Source organism: Phaethon lepturus, unplaced genomic scaffold (genome assembly GCF_000687285.1).
Source record: "Phaethon lepturus isolate BGI_N335 unplaced genomic scaffold, ASM68728v1 scaffold9775, whole genome shotgun sequence".
NCBI lineage: Eukaryota > Metazoa > Chordata > Aves > Phaethontiformes > Phaethontidae > Phaethon > Phaethon lepturus.
The window spans coordinates 1-12963 of NW_010539844.1; the positions used below are offsets into that span (position 1 = coordinate 1).

The window sequence follows — 12963 nt, forward strand, 5'->3', positions numbered from 1 at the left end:
TTACACTGCTCTGATTTGATTGGTAATAAATGGATTAATTTTTCCCCAAGTCGAGTCTGTTTTGCCCATGACAGTAATTGCTGACTGATCTCTCCCCGTCCTTATCTCAACCCATGAGCTTCTTGCTGTATTTTCTCTGCCCTGCCCAGCTGAGGAGGGAGGGATAGAGCAGCTCTGGGGGCACCGGGCCTCCAGGCAGTGTCAACCCACCGCAGATGGGGACAGACTGTTTAGCAGGACCTGTAACAATAGGACAAGGGGTAATGGTTTTAAACTAAAAGAGAGGAGATTTAGACTAGATACAAGTAAGATTTTTTCACAATGAGGGTGGTGAACCACTGGCCCAGGTTGCCCAGAGAGGTGGTAGATGCTCCATTCCTGGAAACATCCCAGGTCAGGTTGGACGGGGCTCTGAGCAACCTGATTGAGTTGATGTCCCTGCTCATGGCCAGGGTTTGGACTAGATGAGACCTTTAATGGTCCCTTCCAACCCAAAGATTCTGTGGTTCTATGTTGAGCTCTTAATCAGTTCCAGTGCATACAGAAATTGTAATTCCTTAGTAGAAAATATTTTTTGGCCTCCATAACGCCTTATCAGAACTACAGTAACTCGTTCTTCCTCTGGAGCTTACAGTGCGTTATATAATGACTCTTACTGCTCTTCTGAATAAAAATTCATCATGGGGTAAGGGGGATGTTGCCTGTAAATTAACTGGTTTCTTGGAACTCTCACAACTGATGTGTTTTACAGCAAAAACATATGAAACAGAAAAATAATTTCAAGTTTCCAGAAGCAAAGGAGCTAAAAGAGAGGGGAGTTGCTATGGCTGATTTTCAGATGGAAAAGGCATTATGATTTGTTTTGTGCCAGACTCACTTCAGCTACACCGATGTTAGTCCTGGCACAAATGGGATGACAAGAATGCACAGCTTTGCAAAGAGTTTGGGGTGAGGGGAACCCCTCCCTCCCAGAGCAGTGCATGTTTGTGTGGAATTAAGGTGGTTGGAGAAGCACAGTTGCAGTGCTCTTTTTCCACTTTCGTTTTCTTCTATGGTTAGCAGCAGAATGTTATCTTGGACAAAGAATTTGATTTGTGACAGTATTTGAGAGTTTTTCTAGCACACTCAGCTAATGCCCAGGAAGCCCACCACATGCCTATTCTTGTCCCTACTTATGTCGATGACTTCTTTTATTTCTGCCTTGTGTTCTGAGCTGTCTTATGTTCTGCCAGCAAGGTACTTGGATCTCCACACCTCTGTCTCCCATGTGCAAATGCAGTGTTGGCTGCACATGGCACAGGCACAGCCTTGTCGGTGGCTGGATGCTGTGGCTAAGATGCATCAGCATGGTAGTGAGATGTCGGTATTCCAGCATACTGAACACAGTTTTTCACTCTGCTGATCCATTAATTTCCAGTTCATTTCCAGGCAGACTATGGCTGAAGTACTAGCAGTGCATGGAAGTCTGTGCAGACTTCCTGAGTAGAAAGGCCTGAGCTTTCAGGGACGGCGTTCAATGGGCAAGGCAATGTGCAGAGTAAGGAGTAACATAACTGACACAGTGCAAGCATAGCTGTTTGCCTCCTGCAGTTACAGGTGCTTTGTGTTGCACCAAGAACCAGCTTCTTTTAGGCTTCAGTTTGAGCATACACAAGTCTAATGAAAGATCTTAAAGCTTTCTTTGGCTACCATCTCCTGTAATCCGTTTCTAACAGTATGCCTTTGTTTCAGAATCACCCATTTGCTGCTCTGAGGAGTAGTTGGCTCCACTTACAGCACCATGGATGAACTGCAGGATGTTCAGTTGACAGAGATCAAACCGCTCCTGAATGATAAGGTAATGCTAGTTGTTCCGTTGCTCTCACAAGCATATGCTGGCTGACTCTGTGTCTGGCAGGGAGCCCTGATTGCCAGAACCTGTTTACAGCTTGAAGCACCTTCAGTACTGAAAAACAGTAAATGCTTCCCCACTCTGATAATCCACCACCACATACTCTTCCAAAGTCTCAGGGAAAGATAGACCACCGCAGTTCAGGTAAGTTTGGAGTCCCAGCCAAACAATGTCATGCCTGTACTGAGGATTTACAAAGGCAGAGCAGAAATTGGAAAGGTGGTATCATTCCTCACCTGGCGGAACTGTAGAACCTCTAACAAGTTCATGCTTGTTAGAGAAACCTTGGATTGTATCCCATTTTCTTTTTTTTATTGTTTTCTTTAAAATCTTTTGTCTTAAGTTATCCTTTTGTGTTTTGACCCCCAAAACAACCTTGTCTCCCTGGATTTAGTGATGAAGAGCCATCCTTTTAATATCTGCAGAGACTAGCTAGAGCAGTCCGGATTCATGCAATACTGAAACTTTGGAAAATCATTGTATTGCAGCAGCTATTTAAGGCTTTCACTCTGTCTTCTGTGGGCTGGAGGAGAGCCATCTGGGCTTTAGGAAAGCCCTAGCCTCACTGGATTCTGCCACAAACTGTTGCTCTGAGTGCCTAAGTCATTATGGGCCATCCCAAAAAGATCTCGAATTTTGCACCTGCAAATTGTGATTGAGCAATGCCATTTGTTCACCTTCTATACCTAACAGCCAAGTTTGATGGTGTGTGAAGCAGTTCTTAATGCTTTGCCATTTAATGGCTGACATCAAGAACTAGCTTGTGCTGCCAAAGGGATATGGCACTTTGTCCATTCACTGTGTGCTTGCAGAAGACTGCGCTGTCTAGTGCAGACTCCCCCCCCAAATGGATGAAATCTCTGAAATTCTGCTGTGTCTGTGCTGCTTAATTTTTGCTCATTTCTGCAGTGTACATATCTGTTTAGTGTCTGTGAAATCTAAAAATTCAGCTGAAATCTGCAGTCCAGCTGCCTATTCTTACAGTCTAGTGCTGACTACTACCCTTCCGCCATAGCTTAAACATAATTTAAAAAAAAATATTTCCAGGGAAAGTGAGCCTTGGAAGAAGAAGATCAGTGTACACCACCAGATAAAAATACAGAAAGGCCTTGAAAACAGTTTATGATTTCAAAAAGAGAGATAAACATTTACAGAAAACAAGCTTCCTAAGTGCAGTGCCCCAGCTCTTGCTCATGATTCTCCTAGGATTTACCATTTTTGAGTTCAAGAGAGTAGATTTCCCTTGCTTCAGTGAGCTGACCTGAGGACGAAGTATTGAAGCATGCCAAAATGAAGTGTTTTTCACTTTACAAGTTTTCAGTCTCTCTGTCAAGTATTGCTTGATCAGTCCCATCGGGTCTTTCCCATGGTGTCATAGAATCATTAAGGTTGGAAAAGACCCCCAAGATCATCAAGTCCAACTGTCAACCCAACACCACCATGCCCACTAAACCGTGTCCTGAAGTGCCACATCCACATGGTTTTTGAACACTTCCAGTGATGGTGACTCCGCCACCTCCTTGGGTAGCCTGTTCCAATGCTTGACCACTCTCTCAGTAAGGAAATGTTTCCTAATACCCAATCCAGCCACCCCTGGTGCAACTTGAGGCCATTTCCTCTTGTCCTGTCGCTAGTTACTTGGGAGAAGAGACCAATACCCACCTCACTACAACCTCCTTTCAGGTAGTTGTAGAGAGCAGTAAGGTCTCCCCTCAGCTTCCTCTTGTCTAGACTTCTTCAGTCGTCTTCCCTGCCAGCTTGTCTTAAGGCACATGGGGACCACCTGCTCCTGCGCCTTTAAAACTTCATTCTTGAAGAATGTCCAGCCTTCCTGGACCCCTTTGCCTTTCATACTGTCTCCCAAGGGGCTCTCTCAACCAGTGACCTGATCAGGCCGAAGTCTGCCTTCCGGAAGTCCATGGTGGTGGTTTTGCTGACCCCCCTCCTTACTTCACCAAGAATTGAGAATTCTATTATTTCATGGTTGCTCAGCCCAAGACAGCCTCCGACAACCACATCTCCCACCAGTCATTTTCTGTTTGTAAACAGCAGGGCAAGCGAGGCACCTCCCCTGGTAGGCTCACTTACCAGCTGTGTCAGGAAGTTATCTTCCACACACTCCAAGAACCTCCTAGACTGTTTCCTCTCTGCTGTGTTGTATTTCCAGTCCCCTACAAGAATAAGGGCTTGCGATTGTGAGACTTCTGCCAGTCACTTGCAGAATGCTTTGTCTGCCTCTTCATCCTGGTTGGGTGGCCAACATCCTTGTTGGCTTTCCCCCTCATCCTTACCCATAAGCATTCAACCTTGTCATCACGATCATTGATTGCGATGTCAAAACACTCCCTAACATACAGAGCCACCCCACCGCCTCTCCTTCCTTGCCTGTCCCTGTGTGTCATCTGCACAGCCGCTTCTCTTACCTAACAGCAGGGACAGTTCTGGTTTAAATGCGGAGTGCTTACCTAAACAGCCCAGTGGTGTTAACCAGCATACAGAAGGGCACATACAAAGTGATATTTGGTTTCCTTGACTCAGTTTCGAAGTTACAGGAAGTATATACTATCTCAGTAGGAAAAAATACTTAGAGTGGCACCAGAACGATCCTCAGAACTGCCAGGGAAGAAAAGTGTGCTGTGGCTCTCCATTTTACACTTTGTTTTAACAAAAGAAATGCCTTAGGGAGATACCATCTCTGAGGGTCTGGTCCTTAGTAATACTTTCAAACTTGAAATAATACATGTGCTTTTTAGACATAGTTTACAGAGCATATGGTTGTGGTGCCATAACGTGCTGTTCTGTGCAGCGTATCAGAGTCCAAAAAGTATTGAGATGGCACTTCACTAAGATTTTTACTTCAGATGTAGGAGTTTGAGCCAACATGGATTAATGGTCAGAAATAGTACAGTAAAACTCTTAGGATGCTAATGGGTGAGTGCTCATGAACTCTTCAGCTATAAAGGCTGCTGTACAGAGAAAAGGAGCTGTGGTGTCTTAATTCTCAAACTTTAAAACCAGTGAAATTGACTGGGAAATGGAAGTGGATCATTACCTTGTTCACTTATCTGAACTATAGGAAATGCTGCTGGAGGCCACTGAGTCCTGGCTTTGTTTTGTCTAAAACCTAAGTCAGCAGAAGATTACAAGCCTGACTTTTAAAGAATACAAACCCTCTTATGTTTGTGTGTAACTTAAGCCTAATAGCAAGTGCAGGGAAGTAAAATACATTAGATTATATATGTTCACCTCATTCAGGCTCACTAAAATGCAGTGACCTTATACTGGGAAAGTCAACTTCAAATGTTCCCATTTAGCTGAAAGAGAGAGAAGAAGAGAGTACTGCCTGTAACCTAATCAGAAAACTTACTCCAGTGACACTTTACTATTCTGGCCGGTCCATATTCTGGCACCTTTGACTCCTATTAATATATCCTCAGTAAAAAGTTACTGAAATTCAACAGCATAATTAAGGAGGTTGACTGGACAGCCCTTAGACTGGATTGGGTCATTCCAGCTAGCTTTTTGCCATTGAGGTGCAGCCATCACACCTTCAGGGGACTGAAAAACATGCCTTAATCTTAGACTTTCTCAAGTTAAGACAATGAATAGATTAATGGTTTAAAGTCAGATTTCAGCATGTTAAAATCAAGTATCCAGAGTCAGGACATGTCAGCACTAATGCTACTTCTGCATCATGGTATACCCGGACAACAAGCTATACACTTGGCAGAACTTCATTCTTTGCTCTGTGTCATTTCCTCCCCACTCGGGGAATCTTGCTTTTCCTCGTACAAATTCAGATCAGCCTTTTCTTTACTTAGCATGCACCATCCAAGTCCAGTGCTGGATACAAAAGTTTCTCATTTCTTCGTAGGCTTTGTTATAGTCCTTAATCACTGTGGCACTGGATGACTGAATTGACCTTCTCTGTGACCTGGTAGATGAGAAGGCTCTACTGTCTGCATTTAGTGGAGCAGGGAACGAGGCGTACAGAGTTGTCAGAAATCTCAACTAACTTCAGGATCTCAAATCAAAATAAGAGGGAGCTGCTTTTTATTTTCCTTTCCCGCATCCTGAGTATTTGGTGCTTTGTGCCCTGTCACATTCAAAACACTGACACAGTTCAATAGTTAACACTGGGGCGATTCTTAAAACAGATTTGCAGATATCTCAACTTAAACATCTCAGATTGAAGGATGTAGGTAGCAACCTGTGTGCTTGCTAATGTGGCAAAGCTCTGGGGGGAGGAAAACAGGGCCATTTGATTACACCTGGAGAGGATTTAGGGTCCTCAGCCAGAAGAAACATTTGGGGTCCTACTTGTTATTTTAGCACTAAGGTGCTATGCCTGAAACACATAAGCTAGGTTGCTATCTTAAATGATTTGCTCAGCCTTTTGCAGTATTTGACAGCACTCAGTAGCATAACCTACTCTGTAGTCAGAGACGGAGTCTTACGAAGCATGTGGGCATACGGACAAGTTACTGCAGACCTTGAAACTTAAGAGTATGCCAAATGTGTGCTGTACTTACTGTGCTCGCCTGTATGCGTGATGTCATCCTCTGGAAAAAGTCAATTGTGGATTGCTGAGCCCAGATCCCATGCACTCTGGTTTCAGTAGCTTACAGGTCTCTGTGTTTGCCATGGAACGATACTGTGCACACAGCAGTTAGTGCAGAGTAGCTGACTACATAGCTTGTTTTCTCATGCTCATTACGTGAGATCCTAGCGGTAGTCCTTTCAAGAGTTGTGCATTCAAATTGGTAATGGGCACCAGGACCAGACAAAACCCAACCTCATAACCAGCCAGGCTTAGTCAGGGTCCTTCCTATGTGCATCTGTCCCTGCTTGAATGGTCTCAACTCTCAGCTGTGTCCACAGGTACTCTCCTTAGTTGACAGCCTTGGGACAGCCCCCAGCAAACCTGCTGCATGGTAACAGGCAGAACTTGCATGGAATTTTCATGTATGGGGTCTCAAATTTTGCTGCTGCCCTGACTGCAGTCAGACCAGACTATGCTGAAGCAGAGGTCTTTGAGAGGAACTTTCACGATGTTGTTGGGGATGTTCTGGGGTACTCTGCTGAACTCTTTTTTTTTTTCTTTTTTTTTTTTTTTTTTTTCTGTTTTTTGTTAACAGAATGCGGCTCGCAACTTCCAGGACTTTGACTGTCAGGTAAGACACGTGCAGGAGGCAAGGATCTATGGGCAGACTCCCCATGGCCCATCAGTAATGCTGAGAGAGAGAGATGAAAAAGCTCTGTATCTTAATTTTAACTCTTGTTAAGGTTTAATCACTAAGAACTTGAATATGTCTACTTGGCAGAAATTGCCCTTCATCCTTTCATGCAGAGCATTGTTCTGAGCTCTGAGGTGCAGACCTGGACTGCCCTGCCGAGGCTCCACGATATCTCACAGGATGACTGGACTCCTGAAAAGCAGTTTCATGGAAACATGCAATATGCTCAAGAGCTGCAGCTCTGTCACATCCCATTTGGTGCACTGGCTAGGAAAGGAGGAGCTTGTATACTCTATTTGTGTTGAGAGGAGATGGAAGTCACCAAGCTGCCCTGCTTTGCTGGGCTTGGGTCATGCCAAAGCCATGGCCATTTTCTGGGAGGTTATTCACCTGACAGTAGTGTGGAGATGAGCCTGACTGCTCTGGTTGCTATAGGAATAATCCTTTTAGAGGAGCAGTTGCACCACAAGCATCCAAGGCAGAGGACGCATTCTTTGTTAGGGGGAGCACAGCACTGGGATTATGTGGTGGGTTTTGTAGAGCACAGGCTCGTTTACCATGCCACATTACTTTGCTGACTTCCCACTCAGCATGTTGATATGCAGCCAGCAGCTTTTCTTTCTCTTCAGCTGTGGGAGGCTGCTGTGTCTGTAGTGGTGTGCTTAGCTTAGGACAGGCTCTCGCTGCTGTATTACACCAGTGGTGCAGCTTGGGGGTAAAGCTGTCAGCATCATGTGATAGCTTTTAATAAAAGTCTATTGATGTAGATGATTCCAGAAAACCTTCTGCAAGCCTGTGCAGAACAGGAATATAATAAATACAGTCCTAAGAAGATAGTTTTTTCCATCTCTTGGTATTAGACACTGAAAGTACACCCCATCTGGACAGGCACATGTCACTGCACTGCTTTAGCTTGATTCACTGTTGAGTTTTAGTATTACCTTAAAGCCTGTAAGTATAAAAATTACTAATCTTAGCACGTTGTAACTTTAGTGTCTAGTCTTAGAAGTGGCAACAGCGTTAGGCAATGATTTTTCTGTTTTAATAAGGGTAGATAATGTGTTTAAAACACTTCCCTGTACCATCTTGTCTCCGTCTATCTTTCTGCATCTTCTCCATCTCTTCTAGAGATCCCGTGTGCTCCCATGTCAGATGGGTAATGGGTAAAAATAGGTGCAATGCTTTTGAGTAAGAGCATTACACAGTAGAGGCACTGCCTCCTGAGGTCTCTGTGCCATGATTGGAAAGAATATAAATACAGTGCCTGAGCGTATTAACCTTTACTGCAAATTCTCTAATGACCCAGCAAAGCTCCGTGTTTGCCTGTGCCCCGCCTGTCTGAGCAGTATGGTCTCAGGAGCCAGAACAGAGTGGGAAGATAGGAAGGAGTCCCTGTAACAGAGCTGTGCGTTGTTGCTGCCTTTTTGCTATATACTTTCCCTCAACAAGCAAAGCCTCTTTGCGCTGTTCATTCAAGAATGCCCCAAATCTGAAGCTGTGTGAGCCCCAAAGAAACACAGTGCTGCAACCACCAACTCATGTGCACTCGGCCTGTCTTGGCTCCCTGTTTGTCCCAGGGCTGACCTGTGGGAAGAGGTGCCAAGTGTCCCCACAGCCAGGGAGAGGGGCTCTTGGGAGCGCTGGGCTGGGGAAAGACGTGCTTGTTGCTCCTCTCTGCTTTCATTTAGATCAGCAGTGAGCTGGTGGCCATGGCAACAGTTGGGCAGGAGACAAGATGTTCTTTCCAGGAGTCCTCTTGGTAATTCATTTAGAAATTTTTTTTTTTTTAGCAAGAAGTTAACGCAGCATCTCTTGTGACTGTAAACATTGTTCCAGCTTCACCTTCCTCCAGCGTCTCTCCTTACAAGGTGTGGTTTCAGGGCACACCTGGCTTGACCTCCCAGGCCTACCTGGAAAGTACCCCCAAGGGCTCGATTAAGTCTCTGTTTGAAATCTGTCAGAGAGGATAGATGATGCATTGGGTCCTTGGAAGATCTCAATTTTACAAGAACAGGCACAAACTGGCCACAAATTCTTGAAGGCTAGTTACTGGAAGATGGTTTCCAGTTAGAGTGAAGTTCTCAATCAGATTCCAGTAGCTGTAACACCTGCAAGGGACCTGGGGAGTTTTAAGGCAGAATTTAGGGTGTTTGTGGGAGGGATTATATACAGTGTAGTGTTTGCAGTATGAGAGCATGGCATCAGCGATGCAAGACCTTGATTTCAGACCTTTTTCTTTTTCTAATAGCCCAAAAAAAGCTCTTTGAAATGGAGATAAAGCTATGGCTTTGCATGGGGCTGACCACATCCTGGGCTGTGCTTGCGAGGCAAGGGAAGGGAGTGCCCTCTGTCAAGCACTGATGGCAACCCTGTTGACAGTGCAGGTCCAGTTTGAGCTCCCCAGTACAAGACATTGACATACTGGAGTGAGTCCTGTATTATTTCAGCCTGTGTTATTCTGTGCCCTTGGCCATGAAGTGATTTGCTGTAAGTCTATCCCAGCTCCTTCCAGGACTGACTGATGCCCCTGCAGAGCCCTGCCTTGGACACAGCTGGAGCAGTAACACAGCTGGCCTCGGTGTTTACTCATCCTGCAGTGCCGCTAGACCTACTTCTGGCTGGAAGCTGAAGTTCCAAATATTTTCTGCAGCTATTCCATGCTTATGACTGGGAGAAGTGTTTAGTTTAATCCCACGAACCCATGTCACGAGCATGCGGTTAGCACTGTCACAGACTGTGAGTTGTGTAGTGCCAGGCACACAGGTTAGGCACGCTGTTTTCTGTAAAGCTTTGGCATGTGTTACTTTTCAAGGTAACATGCATACTGAGGGTTTGTAAGATATTTCTTTCCTTTGGGGAAAATGGGTGATGCTCTTGTGAGTTTCCATTAATTTCCCAGTGTGTTTGTCTTTAGTTTTGAGTAACTTGCCAGGATCGGATCTGGGCAAAGTCAACAGAGCAAGCACCCTCTTGCTTCTGAAATTTAACTCTGAGTTAATGAAGAAGCTTTTAGCTTTTCTGATACAGCTGACTTTCAGATGCCGGTGCCCTGGTTTTCTTAAACTGTTCATCTACAAGCAACCGCAGTTAACCCTGGCAAATAACAGCTTGCCTGGGCATCAGTTAAAATAACCCCTGCGTAATCTGATAACTGTTTGCAGTCGAGATAAAAAGGAGAGCTAGCATGGTGGCTTAAGGGTCTTTATGAATATGTATCTAGGTTATTCTCAGAAATAAAATATATTAACCTAAATCTGAGACCTACATTTCACTTGAAAGCTGTATGAACCCTAATGAAATCTAGGCTTGGTTTCTTCTAATGTTCGTGGGCAGATGGTGGATTAAATGGTCTGGGTTGCTGATGGACAGATGGTGTGGTGACCTACACAGCTTAATAGAGCTGTGCTTGTGTTTTTATTATTATCTGCAGACCCTCTTCAGCTGCTTTGCGAAGTAGGTGTTCAGTGTTAGCCTAATGTCTCCCCTATTTCCAGGTGGTTTGCTTTAAATACCAATGAAGGAATATGCTGATATATTTGTAAAACTATCCAAACAAATCTGCATTATGTTTTAGTCTGTCATAAGCTAGCGTTTGATCTGACCTGTGGCTATTACTTCCCCTCTGCTGCCTCCCACCCACATGAAGGGAGAGAAGTGTTTTCCTCTTGAGCACACACCATGCGGAAGAGGGCCTGGAGTGTGGACGTGGGTCTAGGATTTGGCAGAGTATTTGCAGAAAGCTCACGAGGTGTGGAAGAGGAGTGAATAAGTAAGTCCAGAACATGCAGAGTTCAGCTGAAAAAGAAAAGACAAGACGTGTAAACCCATGGAGGAAAGAAATTAAAGTTTCCCTGTACAACAATTTGCTGTGCATTGCTGGAATTAATTTAAAGTGTAGAGCTCAGTGTTGCCTGTGCCCAGAGTAAAACACAGCAAAATGTTTGAAGAGTTGACAGACCTCAATAAGGAATTCTTTGCCACTTTTTTCACTGAAAGTATAACTTTTCAATAAACCCATACTTTTACTGATTCAATTTTGGAGAAGTTCTTCCACAAGTACATTTGTTTGAAGTTTTTTAATCTGCATTTTTAAAAGTTTGCTTATCCTTGCCCAATCTCTTTGATTTATTTTTGCTTGCTGTGTAATAGGAGATAGTATTCTGCTGTTGAGAGGCTATTGAAATATCCCATCATGTGCATTTGCTGATGTCATAGATGTTGAATCGAAACCGTGTTTATTTTTTAATGAAATCATTAAAGCCAGCTTGTGATTGCTACACAGTGGTGTTGAATACAAGATGTTTTAAAGCGTCTTCTGTTTATTGTAATGAAATAACATGAAATGTTAGCACTTTGAGGAAGGGTTTGCTTTCTCTGTATGAGTAGCAGGGGAGCTGTTCTCACCAGCCATTGAAACAGTTTGTCTAGGATAATGAGGACCATTGTTCTTCTGATTTGTAGTATGAGTTCTTTTGTTCTCTTGTTCAAAGTGCTAGAGCGAAATTAATTACAACACAGAAGATGTTTTGATGTAGAAAGCAATTTTTTTCAATGCCTGCTAAGTTAGGAGCTGCCCCTAAGCTTATAAAAACTAGTGTCATCACTAAAGTACTGGTTTTGACTTCTGCTGACAATCACAGCAACAAATACTGTAAAGCTAAAAATTATTAAAATGGAATTTTATTTTGGAAATTTTTTTCATTATTCTTATTTCTTGGGAAGCTCTTCCTCTGATTCCTCCCATCACTGGCTTTCCATCTAAAAACTTTTTTTTTTTTTTCAGTTTTCTGTAAAACTGCAGTGGAAAGCTTTTGCTAGCTCGACTTGGACTGAAACATGGTTTTTATTGCTAAAACATATGAGCACAATCCTTCTGTGGGGTTTACTTAAATATTACTTTTGCTTTCTGTATGCTTCTGACAACAGTGTGCTAAAGAGGCTGATTATGCAGATGTGGTATTTGAAGTTCCCATGCTTTTTTTGTTCTTGTCAGTGAGTTCTTACAGCAAAGCAATGTATGTGCTTTAGGTTGAGAAAGGGATTTGCCTCCTTCCTACCTTCAGAAGATGAATGGTGCCTTTCCACTAACAGTGACTGATCTGTTTCCATCCGTTATGCAACACACGGTATTTCAGAGCAGCTAATGAGTAATTGCAATACTAGTTGTAACTCTATGCAGTTAGACTCAGTTCTAGTCCCCAGGGTCAGTGAAGATTTGGAGACACTGCTTTCTCTTCTTCAGGAGATGTTCATGGTCTTCAGCAAGATACCAAAATGTAGTTTGGCACATCGTGTCAGCAGGTGGACTGTCCTTGGCTGGAAACATAGTCCCTGGCTTATCTTCCAGATTGCCTTTAGTGGTTAAGATGACCTGGGGTCTAGCAGTCACACAAAACATTTTTAGACTTGTCTCTGTGTTAGCACATTCAAATCTTCCTTGTGTAGGATTCAGGTTCACAAAGGCTGTGTGTCTGCAGGCTGTGGCACTTTGAGCCCCCTGTCCAGGGGATGGAAGAGCGATAGAGGCATCAACCTGTTTTATTTGCAGCCCATGGGGAAGGCTGCAACCTGATACTCTCCTGACTCAAAGTAGTGGTGCAGAGTGCTAGAAAAAAACAACCCACTGCCAAACTTGGGCAGATGAGAGCTCATCTGCAAGTGGTTTAATTCACACTGGGCTGTTACACATTTAGGCAGGTCTGATTTCCTGCATTGGCTGGGGGAGGAGGGGTTTACCCTCAGAGCAGGAGTAAGAAGCACCATGTAATCACAAGTCTGTGCTGGGTGCCTTGCTCATGACACTGGATACTTGACTGAAGTGCAAGTAAGTGGTGG

The 12963-nt window shown here is 44.0% G+C and overlaps 1 protein-coding gene across 2 annotated transcripts in view; it reads left to right on the top strand.

Moving 5' to 3' along the window:
* Window positions 1-1780: 1780 nt before the first annotated feature.
* NDRG3 (NDRG family member 3) overlaps window positions 1781-12963 on the top strand; it is a 36800-nt gene continuing 25617 nt past the window's right edge. The window contains exons 1-2 of one of the 2 annotated variants that reach the window (XM_010287242.1): window positions 1781-1837; window positions 7030-7065. In XM_010287242.1, the coding sequence (XP_010285544.1) occupies window positions 1781-1837; window positions 7030-7065 (93 nt within the window). The remainder of the gene's footprint in view (window positions 1838-7029; window positions 7066-12963) is intronic. The other variant, XM_010287243.1, reaches the window with a different exon arrangement.